General features: G+C 48.3%; 2 protein-coding genes across 2 annotated transcripts in view; one reads left to right on the plus strand and one right to left on the minus strand.

Annotated features, from left to right (window-relative positions):
* LOC122922341 (MAM domain-containing glycosylphosphatidylinositol anchor protein 1-like) overlaps nucleotides 1-17,155 on the plus strand; it is a 276,736-nt gene that overhangs the window by 117,788 nt on the left and 141,793 nt on the right. The window contains exons 2-3 of the mRNA XM_044272917.1: nucleotides 4,060-4,199; nucleotides 7,646-7,820. Of these exons, the coding sequence (XP_044128852.1) occupies nucleotides 4,060-4,199; nucleotides 7,646-7,820 (315 nt within the window). The remainder of the gene's footprint in view (nucleotides 1-4,059; nucleotides 4,200-7,645; nucleotides 7,821-17,155) is intronic.
* Nucleotides 10,710-14,620, minus strand: LOC122922342. Its single transcript, XM_044272918.1, has 2 exons — nucleotides 13,891-14,620; nucleotides 10,710-10,742 (listed from the first exon to the last, which is right to left on the minus strand). The coding sequence occupies exons 1-2, from the start codon at nucleotides 14,507-14,509 to the stop codon at nucleotides 10,738-10,740; spliced, it is 624 nt and encodes a 207-aa protein (XP_044128853.1). The 5' UTR covers nucleotides 14,510-14,620; the 3' UTR covers nucleotides 10,710-10,737.

The raw sequence follows: 17,155 nt of genomic DNA on the forward strand, positions 1-17,155 counted from the left end.
AGCCCCCACTGCTGTATCGGGCTGTACGTGGCGGTCTGTGCGCTCTACAGGCCGGTTATAATTCCTCTGCAGCAGGATGGCGGCATTGGCGCTCGCCTGTCAGACGGGGGTCGCTGTGAGATCGATGCTGGGCTCAGAATTGGCTTCAGATTAATGAATTATTTACATGCATTTCTAGATAGAGCTCTGTGCGTCATGTGTGTGCGTCATGTGTGCGTCATGTGTGTGCGCCGTGTGTGCGTCATGTGTGCGCTGTGTGTGCGTCATGTGTGTGCGCCGTGTGTGCGTCATGTGCGCGCCGTGTGTGCGTCAAGTGTGCGCTGTGTGTGCGTCATGTGTACGCTGTGTGTGCGTCGTGTGCGTCTTGTGCGCGCTGTGTGTGCTTCGTGTGTGCGCGGCCGAGACTCCTGTCCTGATTTATACGCGTCCATTACTCTGCTCGTATCATTTATATTATTTTATCCTTGCACTCATATACATGCTATCTCCAGTAAGAAATGTCTAGGCCGTATCTAAATGTGTATCTGAGCTCATGCAGTACAATAGAAATAGCCACTTGTCATTAGTCCTATCTATTAGAGACAGTGTGAGGATAACATTCAGATTCACAGCAGGCTGTAAAGCAAGATGCCGTCCTCTGGAAGTAAACCTCTTGTGCTGACACCTAGTGGCCAGTGTGAGAACTGCTACGTCTTACTTTCTGAAGGCAGTAAGGCTATGGAGTTCTTCTGCTCTTGTGTTGATTGAGAGATGATTATGATATTTTTTGGGAGGTTCTGAGGGTCACTTCCCGTTCAGGTGTCAGGGAAGGCTGCAGCATTATGGTGACAGGGCTGAGGATGCATGTACTCAGAGCTCCTAGGACTTCTCCCTCTCAGGAGTGTGTGCTGTCACCAGGAGAGGTATAAGTATTCATACCCCTGGTGAGCTGAGCCGCGCCGTCTCTTCTCACCATAATGGAAGATACACATATATCACTGTGTCAGCAGACGCCCGTGCGACCACTGAAGCCTCAGCTGTTTCCAGCAGTGGAGAGGTGGCCGCGTTGCGCTGTGCACTCACTATTCATTGCTATGAAACATCCAGGAAGTCGAATGCGCTCCCATAAGGATAAATAAAAAGCGCCCAGTGCATGCGCAGTGTTCTATCCTTTACTTCAGGGGCTTCATTCTGTAGATAGGAGCCGGTCCCTAAAATACGCCAGAAAAGTGACGGGTGGACCAACCCCTTTAAAAAATATTCTACAGTTTGCATTTTTCAAACCAGCACCAGGATCTGAAGACTTTTGTAATTGCATGTAATTAAAAATTTTGCATAGCCACTGAGTTATTCAATAAAATGTATCTGTACAGCGCCACCTGCTGTTTGTCTTTTTCTTATTTCTTTGTCCTGCTCACTGAGATGGCCACACATGCTCAGTTTCCTCCTTCAACTGCCTCCTGAGCTGTGATAGGGAGAGCGTGGAAACGCCTCCTGAGCTGTGATGGGAAGAGTGTGGACACGCCCCCTGAGCTGTGATAGGGAGAGTGTGGATACGCCCCCTGAGCTGCAGCAGAAAGGACACTCCCCTTGAGCTGTTAACTTGATATAAATCTAGCAGAGCAATGACTGGGGAGATCTCTGGATCCATGTGAGGTGCAGGGCTGGTCCTAGCATTGTTAGAGATTGTCACCTATGTGTCTGATTATCATTTTTTACATTAGTCTTGGGATAATTCCTTTAAGAAGTTTTTGTCATCAGCTGTCAGTTACATTAGAAATTATAGCAAACGAGCCGCTAAACACAACTGAGGTCGTTCTCATACACAACGCCCCCTTGTAACTAATTAATGGCTCATTAAAGTCGCCTAGTTTAATTTATCGCCTCTAAATATCAGATACAAGATAATTAACAGTCTCAACCCCAGAACTTCCCTTCCCATTCTAAACTATAGAAAAAACTCACAATTTATTACATGTATTATGTTCAGTTACAGAGAGTGCACCACCACTAGAGGGAGCTCACTACATACAGAATTTACAGCAACCACTAGAGGGAGCTTCATATATACACATTATACAGCCACCACTAGAGGGAGCTCACTACATACAGATTATACAGCCACCACTAGAGGGAGCTCACTACATACAGATTATACAGCCACCACTAGAGGGAGCTCATTACATACAGAATATACAGCCACCACTAGAGGGAGCTCACTACATACAGATTATACAGCCACCACTAGAGGGAGCTCACTACATACAGAATTTACAGCAACCACTAGAGGGAGCTTCATATATACACATTATACAGCCACCACTAGAGGGAGCTCACTACATACAGATTATACAGTCACCACTAGAGGGAGCTCACTACATACAGAATTTACAGCAACCACTAGAGGGAGCTTCATATATACACATTATACAGCCACCACTAGAGGGAGCTCACTACATACAGATTATACAGCCACCACTAGAGGGAGCTCACTACATACAGATTATACAGCCACCACTAGAGTGAGCTCACTACATACAGATTATACAGTCACCACTAGAGGGAGATCACTACATACAGATTATACAGTCACCACTAGGGGGAGCTCACTACATACAGATTATACAGCCACCACTAGAAGGAGCTCACTACATACAGATCATATAGCAACCACTAGAGGGAGCTCACTGCATACATATTATACAGTCATCACTAGAGGGAGCTCACTACATACAGATCATATAGCAACCACTAGAGGGAGCTCACTACATACATATTATACAGTCATCACTAGAGGGAGCTCACTACATACAAATTATACAGCCACCATTAGGGGGAGCTCACTACATACAGATTATACAGCCACCACTAGGGGGAGCTTTCTATATACAGATTATACAGCCACCACTAGAGGGAGCTCACTACATACAGATTATACAGTCACCACTAGAGGGACCTCACTACATACAGATTATACAGCCACCGCTAGATGGAGCTCACTACATACAGATTATACAGCCACCGCTAGATGGAGCTCACTACATACAGATTATACAGCCACCACTAGAGGGAGCTCACTACATACAGATTATACAGTCACCACTAGGGGGAGCTCGCTACATACAGATTATACAGCCACCACTAGGGGGAGCTCGCTACATACAGATTATACAGCCACCTCTAGAGGGCGCTCACTACATACAGATTATACAGCCACCACTAGAGGGGGCTCACTACATACAGATTATACAGCCACCACTAGAGGGAGCTCACTACATACAGATTATACAGTCACCACTAGGGGGAGGTGTTTAATTATAATGTAATTATCACAGAGCTGTGGATCTTTACACAGTTTTGTTAATAGGGGGACATTTACTTTGTTTGTAGTAGATGATGAACTGGTTAATGACCTCCTCATCCTGTGAGCGCTGTTTATCTTCAGGTCGGTCCAGGATCTTCTTTGCTTCTAATGGTTCCATTAGGACGATACAACTTGCGAAAATGACTCAGTTTAAGAAGAGTCACAAATAAATCGGGGTCCTGACATCGATTTAAACATTATGATATCAAAAAGATTGTATTGTCAGATCAATAGCGGCGCGAAAACTCATCCGCGGCCCATTTACCGCCACATCACAGGACGCTTTACACAACGTCTGATCGTTATTTGGAGGGAAGTGATATTTAGCAATGTCCTTTCTTCCTGGGAGATCAATGGCACCTGATAGAGGAGACATTTAATCTTAATTACTAGCCAACTCTGCCACAGACCGCCTGATACGTGGGCCGAGGGTCCACCCCTGACTACAGAAACATGGCTGCTCTATTTTAAAGACAGCGCCACAGCTGTCCAGTGTCTGGTATTGCAACTGAGCTCCATTCTCTTAAGTAGATGTGAGCTGCAGTACCGCACACAACCTGTGGACTAGTGTGGCGCTGTTTTGGAAGAAAGACCTGTTTTTCTGCCCCTGCACAGACCCTTTCCAGCATGCCTTAACCATCCCTTTAATTTTGACATGTTTTATATGGGGCTCCTGTAGACCGCACTATAACCCCCATCTTGTGTTTTGTTTGCAGCACCAGCTCAGGCTCAGATCATCCATGCCGGTCAGGCATGTGTGGTAAAAGAGGACAACATGAGCGAGCGGGTCTACACCATCCGAGAGGGAGATACTCTAGTACTGCAGTGTCTGATCACAGGACACCCGCGGCCGCAGGTAAGATGCCTTTAAGGGGTTAATAGAATGAAGTCCTTCTAGAAGGTGGATGGAGAACTAGAACTGTAGTCATCATCTCTGGAAGATTTAGGGGGGGGGGGGTCATAGTCTTCTTCTACTGTATGCTGCATTTTTAGAAAGACACGCCCAAGCCCTGTCTCCAATGTCCCAATGCAAGGCAATGGCTCCCCCTTCTGGAACCCCCAGCAATCAGCTGTAACCTGGGGAGAAATCGGATACAATAGCACATGTTCAGTTTCCCTGCAGCGCCCCCACAGGAGAAATGAAGAACTACACAGTGCTCCCACCAATGTCCTGTCGACAGGACTTTGTTTTCCGTCTTGCATAACGGACGGATCCTTTTAAAGGCTTCCGTTTTGCATTCCGTTATAATACAAGTCTATGGGCAGAAGAACGGATCCGTCCTTCCGTCTTATGGATTCCTTTATTTTCTGTTATAACCATGTTATAACGGAAAGCCATAACGGAATCCCTAACGGTAGTGTGAACCCACCCTAAGCTGTCTGTGGACCAGAGCTAGAGATGCTCCATGCTACCGGTCTTCACTCAGGTCAAGCAGTGAGGATCCCACCCCCTATTTATTCAGAACCACCTAATGGTGTATCTAAGAAAGGGTCTTCAGAAACAGACACCCCTTCTAATTTACTAATTGTCCGCTCAGTACTAGCACAGAACCCAATGAGAGACGCCTGTAGGTAACTGTATGTGAGGGAATTTACAATGTGCAGACTGTGAACAGGGCAGCTCTCTCTGACCCTCTCACAGAAGGAAATCCCAGCACAGTCTAAAAAACAATCAGCACCACGAGGACATCCACCCTGCCGGCCGCATGAGGAACCTCCCCCAATGCTTAGACTGGGAAGGTGGGATGCCCAAAAATATATTTAAAGGACTTAAAGGGAGTCTGTCACCACTTTTTTGCATGTTAGACCATTAAAATAGGGTTATTTGATCCAGCCAGAACATAAAAACGGTACCTTTGTGGTAGAAAACGGACTTTTCAATTTGCAGAAAACGAACTTATAAGATTATTTTCGGAGCCCTCTCAAGTGCCCAGGGCGGTCTCTCAATCCTCAGAGCCCAGGCAGGCACCTCCTAAACGGCTGATAACGCCGCCCTCCGTGCGCCTCTGCCCGCCCGTTTACTCCCCTCCCCTGTCCCTTTCCACTGCGGCTGTGCGGTACAAATCGTAGCGGGCGCATGCGCAATGCGATGCCCGCTCCTGGCAGGGCATCGCAATACCTATTGCGCATGCGCCCGCTACGATTTGTACCGCACAGCCGCAGTGGAAAGGGACAGGGGAGGGGAGTAAACGGGCGGGCAGAGGCGCACGGAGGGCGGCGTTATCAGCCGTTTAGGAGGTGCCTGCCTGGGCTCTGAGGATTGAGAGACCGCCCTGGGCACTTGAGAGGGCTCCGAAAATAATCTTATAAGTTCGTTTTCTGCAAATTGAAAAGTCCGTTTTCTACCACAAAGGTACCGTTTTTATGTTCTGGCTGGATCAAATAACCCTATTTTAATGGTCTAACATGCAAAAAAGTGGTGACAGACTCCCTTTAATCGGTTCATATTTCCATCCACACAGACTACAGACAATCTGATCCCTCCAAAGATGGAGAGGTTTATTAGTTCACAGTTCCTTTCAAAACCTCAAAGACTAGGAAATCTAAAATCTACAACGTAAGAGGAAGCAGTGGGTGGGACGAGCAGAGACTGCATCGGTCATCACAACCCTCTGCCACCCAGGATTGTCCACTGGACAGAGGTCTACCTTCCTACCCAGGGGTGCACGTTGTCCACCCCTGTTCCCGCAGTTAGTCATAATCCAGCTCTGTAGGTTCTCATTCTGCATTGATTAGATTTTGAGATCACATAATCCTGTGTGAGTCCAGGTGAGGTCAAGGACATTTGCGAAGCAGAAGGCCGAGCTTTGCTTTGTTGGCAGTGGTCACATGAACGGCTCCAGAGTTATCTTCTATGTCTTTGTTAGCAGCACCTCATTTTATATCCTAATTGAGTTCTTCAGCAAGACTCTATCATGAAGTTTTATTAAGTGGCATGGTTGACAATGAAGTCTTCTGCACGGTTACTTCTAAAAGCCTTGAACGGCAGGGACAATGCCGGGAGACGGCGCTTCGGCAGAAACATCTTCTTATATATTTGTATAATGAAAGCTTTGGGAGATTGATTGCAGGGAAGAGTGTTGGTCGGAGCTTTTCATTCTTCCTTGTCTATTGATTGTGCCGGATTTCAGCATAAGTCCTTTTGTCCCCTTGTTCTGGTCTATTACTTATGTAACAGGAGGGATTATGCATCCAGTATGATACGAGTGGAAGCTTTTGATGTATTTTATGATGTTTTGAGACAAAGTCTATAGTGTCCTCTTTGTAAGGCAATGATGGAGTCTTACTTTCCAAGGTTACTAGACTCAAAGCTCAGGAGTGAACAGAACACAAGGATGGAGATGATGATGATGATTATTGTGAGACACAACATAGGACATGGCAGGACAATGTTTATCGTTGCTGTCGAAGCACTGGAGATCTGGGGGATTAAAGGACGTTAACTAGTGATTGTAGTTCCAGGCGATGAGGTCAATGGGTTCGTTAGACATCACCTACTCACAATCATAAACTAAATGAGCTTGACACAAAGAGATCAAAAGAGACAAGAGATTGATAGGTCAAAGGGGGTGGAGGAAGGCAAAAGTCTGATGGGGGTTAATGGTGGAAGTAGTCTGGAGACTGATGAGTGGTTAGTGGTTTAAGAAGTCCGGAAAACGAATGGGTGGTTAGTGGTGAAAGAAGTCTGGAGATTGATGGGTGATTAGTGCTGGAAGAAGTCTGGAGACTGATAAGAGGTTAGTGGTGGAAGATGTCTGGAGACTGATGAGTGGTTAGTGGTGGAAGAAGTCAGGAAATTAATAGGAGGTCACTGGTGGACGAAGTTTGGAGACCGATGAGTGGTTATTGGTGGAAAAGATCGGAAAATTAATGGATGCTTAGTGATGGAAGAAGAATTCTGGACACTGATGTGTGGTTAGTGGTGGAAGAAGTCCGGAAACGAATGGGTAGTTAGTGGTTGAAGAAGCCTGGAAACTAGTGGGTGGTTATTGGTGGAAGAAGTCTGAAGAATGATGGGTGTTTAGTTGTGGAAGAAGTCTGGAGACTCGTGGGTGGCTAGTGGTGGGAGAAGCCTGAAGAATGATGGGTGGTTAGTTGTGGAAAAAGTCTGGAGACTAATGGGTGGTTAGTGGTGGAAGAAGTATGGAGACTGATGGGTGGTTAGTGGTGTTAGACATCTGGAGCATCAAGGGTCATTATGTTAGGGATCAATCCCCCCCCCCCCTTTGTTTCTTCTACGTTTTCTTTAGATATATTGAGACCATCATATCTGGGTTATTAATGGATGTTTTTGCTTTATAGGTTCGATGGACAAAAACTGCAGGCAGTGCATCAGAAAAATTCCAGGAGACCTCCATCTACAATGAGACTTTACGCATCGAAAAGGTCCAGAGGATGCAGGGAGGTCGATACTATTGTAAAGCCGAGAATGGGGTTGGGGTCCCGGCCATCAAGTCCATTCGAGTAGATGTGCAGTGTAAGTTATTTAAAGGCAGCCCAGATTATTCCCACAGTTCTATTGTGCGCCTGTCCTCCACCGAACCCAACCAGGACCCAACATGATTTGAGCTTCATCTGTGGAGCAATGGACCAGAGATCAATCCTTGAAGTATCCTGAGCTCTATGGGCACACCAATGGCCTAGCTCTCAGAAGGGATCATTACTATCCAGCACACAGTTATTGGTCTTTAGTTTTAGGAGGGTCCTCCAGTCTAAAGTTGTGACCATAGCATTCTTCATCATGACCAGTCCTTTAGAGGAAGCATGCAGTCTGCAAACCACCAGTGATGTCCCCTTATCATCTCAATGTATGTACATTTGGGGACCCCTAAAATATTGAATTCACAGTCCTATGAAGGTTCAGGATTGTCTGATTCACCGTAGTCTCCAACTTCAAACGCACTTCCTACCTGCAGATGTTAGGGAAGCTGAGCTATGAGGAGCTGTTTGCGGACTATATCTCTGCCTGATGGTGGCTGTGTGTAAATAGTGACAGAGCCATTATTTTGTTAGTCACAGATAAAAAGATAAAAAATATTTTATCTGTGTCACAGACAGCCACCTACCTGTGCAGCTTGGACAGCTCTGTAAAGGAGGACCCTGTAAACAGCTTCTAATATCTTACCTTCCCTAACAACTTTTCGAATGATATGAGGGAAGAGGGATACTGAACTCTGACCCCTTACATTTTAAAGGTGTATTCCCAACTTTTAATATTATAGGATGTTTAACAACATTAAGACCAGTGGGGCTCTGATCTGAGACCCTTGTCGGTGTGGAGAATGAAGGGTCACCACCTGCTGCTCAAGGAACTGCAGCACAGCTTTATTTAAGTGAATGAGGCCATGGTGTAATTCACTGCACAATCGGGTGTCTAGGAGCGTTGCTGTGAAGTTAACATCTGCTCCATCTGTACATCCATTAGATAGTGTCTTCCTGGATTGTGGAGAATGGTTCCTGACATTTGACTCACTATTGGAGATAGCGGCAAACAATGCAGGGATTTGCCCCCATAGCGAGCCTCCGATCTCTGGTCACTTTGCCCTCAGTCACCTACCAGCTCATAATGATGTTGAGTCCTGAAATGTTCAATGTTAACGCACTGACCTTCGGTTTCTGCTTTAATAAATCACATTTAGAACTATGGGGTGAATGGAGTGGCCTGCAGCCTGGTCATACTAACATCTACTCTTCACATGGACTTGGTAGACAGAAGCTCCTTGTAATGACCTTTTGTATGGGAGGAAAGGTTCTTGTAGAGGCTGATATCCCACCGATATTTTATGGAGCTGGGAGGGTCAGGAACATGGATCCACCAATAGTGAAGATCCACATTGTGCTGTTAGATCCTCTGTGCTTAATTTACAGTGACCATTGTTTTATCTGTAAGACATATGTAGAGTCCAGCCGGCATACTAGGTGGCATAAGCTCAAGAGCTCAGGAGGTTTATGTCTACTGGAAAAGAGGTGGAAACTGGATGGTAATGGAGAAGGATAATGAGAGGAGACACAGTGAGGTATGGAAGAAAAGACCTCAGAATCTTGCTCTGGTTTACCGTGAGGCTAATATATCTGCCCACAGATTCAGAAGCCTCCATGTCCTCTGTTCAAATAACTAAGTTTTCAGAACTATCCAAATACCCTGAAAAGAAGGCTCCATAACATAATGTATCCTTCATAATACTCTATTGGTGCATGCTCCCAAGTCAATGTCGCAGCTACTGGCCATCACCTCACAATTAGAGGAACTCAACCATCATCAAACCTCAATGCTGCACATCGTAGGACTGAAGGAGAGCTAAATAGACTGGAAAATGGTTATAGCCCAACTGGGAGATCCAATGGAATCTCCAACAATGAAAATTATTTTATTTTTAAGTTTTGAGTTTTATGGTAAATCAAGTTAATGGCTTTGGAAGATGCAATTAGGGGGCGCTAATGAGTTCACAGCACACAAATATATTATTGAGTTTAAAGGAAGCTTTATAACTCACTATGTAGTGAGCTCACCCAAGTGGTAGCTATATGATCTGCATGTAGTGACCTCCCCCTAGTGGTGGCTGCTTAATCTGTATATAGTGAGCTCCCTCTAGTGGTGGCTGTATAATCTGTATGTAGTGAGCTCCCTCTAGTGGTGACTGTATAATCTGTATGTAGTAAGCTCCCTCTAGTGGTGGCTGTATGATCTGTATGTAGTGAGCTCCCTCTAGTGGTGGCTGTATAATCTGTATGTAGTGAGCTCCCTCTAGTGGTGACTGTATAATCTGCATGTAGTGAGCTCCCTCTAGTGGTGGCTGTATAATCTGTATATAGTGAGCTCCCTCTAGTGGTGGCTGTATAATCTGTATATAGTGAGCTCCCTCTAGTGGTGGCTGTATAATCTGTATATAGTGAGCTCCCTCTAGTGGTGACTGTATAATCTGTATGTAGTAAGCTCCCTCTAGTGGTGGCTGTATGATCTGTATGTAGTGAGCTCCCTCTAGTGGTGGCTGTATAATCAGGTGATTTTCCTATTTCATGACGTAAAGTCATGATTTTATTAAAGACACGGAGGCGAGTATTGCTATTCTCCTTCTTTACTCTGACCAATAGCAGCAAAGATAAAAAGAAAATATTGAACATTTGAACAGCCCCTCCCCATAGTCCCAGTATAACAGGCCACTCCGCCTGCAAATCCTCCTCTTTCTTTGTAACTCAAGTCCGAACATGCAACAGAACCGGAAAACCAAGAGTCCAGAACATCATGGAACAACAACCGCCTTCCATCCGGAAGCGAAACGGGAAGAGCCGGAAACAGCGCCGAAGGATGCTCCTCGTCCTGTCCACATCAACCGAACGGCCGGAACCAAACTGCCGATGACGTAGACCAACAGACACCGCACACCGGGCCGGTCTCAACCTGAAAAGGTGAAAAACAGAAAATGACAGTAACAAAATTGGGACATGGCATCCAAAATCAACTGGTTGCGATAAACCTACTCAGGAAAAACTCATAGAGTTAAGATCAACATGCGCATGACACAAATCAATAACACGTGTAGAATAAACATCAGTCATAATAATAAACATACACATAGGGAGGGAACTCAGGGTGGGCAATACTCGCCTCCGTGTCTTTAATAAAATCATGACTTTACGTCATGAAATAGGAAAATCACCTGATTTTATTACAAGACCCGGAGGCTCATATTGCAAGTTCAAAGTTAAGACAAATTCTCAATGATTGACGAGAAAACGTGAGGACCTGGACGGAAGTAAAATTCTCTGAACGTGGACACCCTGGACCAGTCCGCCAACTTCAAAATGTCCTCCAACCTGGCGCCAGACACCGCCAAAGAGGTAGCGGATGCCCCCCCTAGCGGAATGCGCCGAAAAAATGGAAGTGTCCACACCCGTCAATTCCATGACCCACTTCATCCACCTAGCCAGCGTGGGAGTGGTCACCGGGGCAAAAGGACGAATGGTAGAGAGGAAAAGATGAGAAAACTCCCGTGAACGATGAAGGGAAGTGCGAGCTTCATACTCCTTGAGGCATTCCACCGGACAGAGAGAAGGCGAGGCCGGGAAAGCCGGATAAGCGACTGAGCGTATGTGAGACTTGGTCCTCCTAGAGATGTCAAAGGAGACCCCCTCCGGAGTATACGAGCGGGCATCATAATCCAAAGCCCGGACGTCAGACACCCGCTTGCAGGAGATTAGACAGAAAAGAGTGACGAGCTTCGCCGACAGTTGCCGTAAGGACAGGTCTGAATTCTGAGGCCAAGAAGATAGAAAAGAAAGAACACAAGACACGTCCCAAGTCGCTGAAAATCTAGGTCTAGGAGGCCGAGACATCCGAGAGCCACGCAATAGACGGCATACCAAAGGATGTTGCCCTGCAGGAGTACCGTCAAACCCCTGGTGGGACGCAGAAATGGCCGACCTGAAAAGGCTGATCGTGCGATAGGCCTTGCCCTGATCGAAAAGAGAAGATAGGAAGTACAAGATCTCCGTCACAGGTGCCGAAACGGGATCCAAGTCCCTAGCCACGCACCAGCGATCCCAAGATCCCCAGGCAGATCTGTAAGATCTTCTGGTTCCTGGGGCCCAAGCGTTCTCCAAAAGGACCCTAGCTGTTCCCGAAACTCCCGGGACCTCCCAGGGTCCCCTGAAATTCGACACGCCAACAGGCGCAGAGATCCGTCCAGGAGAAGAGGATGTAGCTGGTGATTCGGACCTCGGAGGAGAGTCTGAGATGTCGGGAGCAGGCACGGGGTCTCTATCATCATCTCCAGAAGGTGAGGAAACCACGACTGGGAAGTCCAAAACGGGACCAGCAGAACCAGGTCCGCTGCATGACGGCGTACTTGAATCAGGGTCCTGGGAATCAGCTGGAAGGGGGGGAAAGCGTAAAGCAGGCCCCGTGACCAATCCTGTAGGAACGCGTCCACAGCTTCGGCCTCCGGGTCCGGGCGCCAACTGTAGAAACGTGGCCGCTGCGTGTTCAGGCGGGAGGCAAACAGGTCGATACAGCAAGGCCCCCAAAGAGACGTTAAGGAACGGAACACCGCTGGATCTAACTGCCAGTCGCTGGAGTCGGAGAGATATCGAGAGCTCCAATCCGCCCGAATGTTCTGGACGCCCGAAAGATATTCCGCCAAAACAATCAACTCCTTGTCTAGACAGTAGTCCCAGAAATTCTTCGCCAACCGAGAGAGGATGGTGGATCGTGTACCACCCATGCCATTGATGTAACGCACCGCCGACACGTTGTCCATGCGAAGTTGAATGCAGGCCTTGGCCGAGTCTCTCGTGAAACTCTTGATTGCGAACGAACCTGCCAACAGTTCCAGCGCATTGATATGGAATCCCGCTTCGTCCGCTGACCAGCCGCCTCCGGTTGAGATCCCCTCGCAGTGAGCTCCCCAGCCCGACAGGCTGGCATCCGAATCCACCACGAAGTCCGGACGATGACCGAAAATAGCCTTGCCGTTCCAAGCTTGTAAATTGTGGATCCACCAGGACAGCTCCTCCTTGGTTTCCTCGTCCAGGGAAATCCAATCCGCATAGGAAGCCCCCTTCCGTAGGTGGAAAATCTTCAGACGCTGGAGGGCCCGGTAATGTAGTGGGGCTGGGAAGACCGCCTGGATGGATGACGCTAGAAGACCTATGATCCTGGCTAGTTGACGCAACGGGATCTGGGAGGACGACTTGACTCTGCCCAACTCCTTCCGAATGGACCGAACCTTGGACGATGGTAGGCTGAGAGTCCCTGCCGTGGAATCCACCAGAAACCCCAGGAACTCCATCTCGCGAGCCGGGGTGAGACAGGACTTCTCCTGATTGAGAAGGAAACCCAGATCCAACAGGAGATCCATCGTCCAGCGAAGGTGATCTAGTAACACCGCATGATCCTGTGCCATGATCAGGATATCGTCCAGATAGACGATTAGGCGAACTCCCCGACTGCGTAACCAGGCCATAGCAGGGCGCATCAGCTTGGTGAAGCACCACGGAGCAGAAGAGAGGCCGAAAGGGAGGCATGTAAACCGCCAAACTCTGTCCTTCCAAAGGAAACATAGAAGGTTCCTGGACGCGTCCTCGACAGGGACGGTAAGGTAAGCGTCCTTCAGGTCCAACTTGACCATCCAATCGCCCACTAGAAGTAGGTCCCGAAGGAGATGGATGCCCTCCATCTTGAAATGGCGGTACCTGACGAACGCGTTGAGAGCGCGCAAATTGATGACGGGCCGTAGCTGGCCCCCTTTCTTCGCCACCAAGAAAATGTTGCTGATTATCGCACCAGGGGATGCCGGAGCCGGCTCTATGGCCCCTTTGCGGAAGAGATCTGATAGCTCTGAGTCCACAAGCCTGCGGTTCTCCACCGACAGCACTGACGGGTGTGGGGGCGGAATGGATAGGTGGGAAGATGTCAGCTCTATGTGGAAACCCCTGACAGTAGAGAGAATCCATCGGTCCGAGGTGATGCGTGACCAAGCTCGGGAAAAGAGCCGGAGTCTGCCCCCTACACAAACAGTTAAAGAATTGAAATGAGGCATTGGTCTTACCATAAGGTCGTCTGGAACCAGGGTTTCCTCTGTATCCTCTAGGTCTCCAGGATCCTCCCCGGGAAGGGAAAAAGGAAGATGTCTCTCGCCTCTGCTCCTGGAACGCAGGTCTCTGGGAGAAGGAGCCTCTGCCCGTAGTACGGGACTGAAAATGGGCACGGCCGGACAGACGGCCCCTGAAACTGCCGGCCCTGGTAGAGACCCTACCGTGAAACACCCGTTTCATAGAACTCTGGGCCTTATCGAGTGCTGTAAAAGCACCGACAAACCGTCCTAAGTCCTTAATAAAAGACTCGCCAAACAGCAGGCCCTGGGCCTCCTTACCGGCTTCGGTAAGCGCCAAGTTGGATAGTTTAGGCTCAATCTTGAAAAGTATGGCCTTGCGCCGTTCAATGGCCAGGGACGTGTTAACGTTTCCTGCCACGCAAATCGCGCGCTGCACCCACTCGCGCAGCTCTAGAGGGTCTACTTGCTTACCCTCGGCCTTGGCAGTCTCGGCCAGATCAAAAATCTTTGCCAGGGGGCCAAATACGTCCAGGAGCTTGTCCTGACAGGCACGCAGGGCCGACTCCAGACCCTTCCTCGGATTCCACCCAGATTTGGTGAGGAATTGGGTCATTTTGGGGTCTACCGCTGGAGTCTCGCAAACCCTGTTGGGAATTATGGGTCTGGGGCATTCAGCCCTAAGCTTGTTGCGCGCCTCTTTGGAGAGGGGGCAACGCACGCGGGCCTCCAAATATTTGGAGACATGCTCCAACGGCAACCACTCCGCTGACCGAGGGTGGTGTAGGGAATCCGGTCAAAGAGAGGTTCCCCTGACGGGTCCGTCAAGGACACATCTGCTGCCGAACCATGGAGCTGCACCCGGGTAAGGGCTTAGAATCTATGACCCCGGAAGGGTCGTCCTCTGCCTCCTCAAAGGCGTCATCTATGGCCTCCTCATCAGAAACCGACTTCAGAGCCGGAAGCTGTAGCCTGCAGTGCTCTAGCACTTTCCACCTGCGCGTATGTTCTGCCTGACGCGTACAGGCTCTCTTGCGCGGAACCCAGCGCGCCAACATTGGGTGGAGACAACGTCACCAGTCAAGCGTGTTCTGGAGGCAAGCCCTGGCCCGGTTTGGTTTAGAAACCGTAGCGGGCTGTGGGGCGGTAGAGGCGCTGGATGGGAGGCAAGGGCCTGGGCAATAGACTGGGATATGACCGAAGTCATTGATCCCATAGCCGCAGCAATCGCATTGGATAAGGTATTTTGAAAAACCAGGGAAGGATCCGCAGAGGGCGTCCCTGTATCACAATCGTCCCCAGAAGGGGTTAAATCAGCCTGAAGCATATCCTCTTCCATAGGGCCCTGCCCACTGAGATCTGTATTGGGCATAATCACACAGCCCGCCTCTATATCTGTAGTGAAGGGGTTAATCTGAAAACTAATCCTACCCTAAGTACTCCGCTGGTGAGGATTTTCCCCAGCCAGGGAGAGGAACTAGAGTGGGGGATAAAAACCTGACAGGAAAAAACAGGAGCCGGTAAGCAGGGGGGCCGCCGAGCACAGGAGCCGGAGAGCAGATGCAGAGCAGGGTGCGCCGAGACTCCGGAGCGCCGCACTGAAACCGGAAGCGGAAGCGCCCGAGATCTCGCGAGATCTCGGGCGGAGCGAAGCGCGGCAAGCAGGAGCGCCGGCGGCAAGATCAGAGGTGAGCCGCGGCGCGAAAGAGAAGCGGATGGGGGAGGGAGACCGAGGGGAAGTGCGCAGTGTGAAAGGGACTGGGAGAAAACCAGTCAGATGTCAAAAAGTAAAAACCCTGATAGGGGAAGGGACAGACAGAAGGGGATGATAACCCCAAAGGGGATAATCGGACACACAGGGTACTCCTGAATTAGCAGGGTCACCAGAGCTGGGCCAAGGAAATACACAGCATCAGACAATGGGAGATCCCACAAAACAACTGTAAACAATAGAATATCCCACAAAACCCAAAAAAGGGGGAAAACCAATAAGATAACCGTAATAGTAAACAGACAAATATCACAGGTACTTATCTCTGCGGTCAGCAGCAAAGAAAGAGGAGGATTTGCAGGCGGAGTGGCCTGTTATACTGGGACTATGGGGAGGGGCTGTTCAAATGTTCAATATTTTCTTTTTATCTTTGCTGCTATTGGTCAGAGTAAAGAAGGAGAATAGCAATATGAGCCTCCGGGTCTTGTAATAAAATCTGTATGTAGTGAGCTCCCTCTAGTCGTGACTGTATAATCTGCATGTAGTGAGCTCCCTCTAGTGGTGGCTGTATAATCTGTATATAGTGAGCTCCCTCTAGTGGTGGCTGTATAATCTGTATGTAGTGAGTTCCCTCTAGTGATGACTGTATAATCTGTATGTAGTGAGCTCCCTCTAGTGGTGGCTGTATAATCTGTATGTAGTGAGCTCCCTCTAGTGGTGGCTGTATAATCTGTATGTATGAGCTCCCTCTAGTGGTGGCTGTATAATCTGTATGTAATGAGCTCCCTCTAGTGGTGGCTGTATAATCTGTATGTAATGAGCTCCCTCTAGCGGTGACTGTATAATCTGTATGTAGTGAGCTCCCTCTAGTGGTGGCTGTATAATCTGTATGTAGTGAGCTCCCTCTAGTGGTGGCTGTATAATCTGTATGTAGTGAGCTCCCCCTAGTGGTGGCTGTATAATCTGTATGTAGTGAGCTCCCTCTAGTGGTGGCTGTATAATCTGTATGTAGTGAGTTCCCTCTAGTGGTGGCTGTATAATCTGTATATAGTGAGCTCCCTCTAGTGGTGGCTGTATAATCTGTATGTAGTGAGTTCCCTCTAGTGGTGGCTGTATAATCTGTATAGTAGTGAGCTCCCTCTAGTGGTGGCTGTATAATCTGTATGTAGTGAGCTCCCTCTAGTGGTGGCTGTATAAATCTGTATGTAGTGAGCTCCCCCTAGTGGTGGCTGTATAATCTGTATAAGTGAGCTCCCTCTAGTGGTGGCTGTATAATCTGTATGTAGTGAGCTCCCTCTAGTGGTGGCTGTATAATCTGTATGTAGTGAGCTCCCTCTAGTGGTGGCTGTATAATCTGCATGTAGTGAGCTCCCTCTAGTGGTGGCTGTATAATCTGTATAGTAGGAGCTCCCTCTAGTGGTGGCTGTATAATCTGTATGTAGTGAGTTCCCTCTAGTGATGACTGTATAATCTGTATGTAGTGAGCTCCCTCTAGCGGTGACTGTATAATCTGTATGTAGTGAGCTCCCTCTAGTGGTGGCTGTATAATCT

The sequence above is a fragment of the Bufo gargarizans genome, unplaced genomic scaffold (genome assembly GCF_014858855.1).
Source record: "Bufo gargarizans isolate SCDJY-AF-19 unplaced genomic scaffold, ASM1485885v1 fragScaff_scaffold_220_pilon, whole genome shotgun sequence".
Classification (NCBI taxonomy): domain Eukaryota; kingdom Metazoa; phylum Chordata; class Amphibia; order Anura; family Bufonidae; genus Bufo; species Bufo gargarizans.

What these genes read in the sequence shown, in the direction of transcription:
- LOC122922342 (XM_044272918.1), bottom strand. Translation starts at nt 14,509, where the DNA reads ATGACCCAATTCCTCACCAAATCTGGGTGGAATCCGAGGAAGGGTCTG.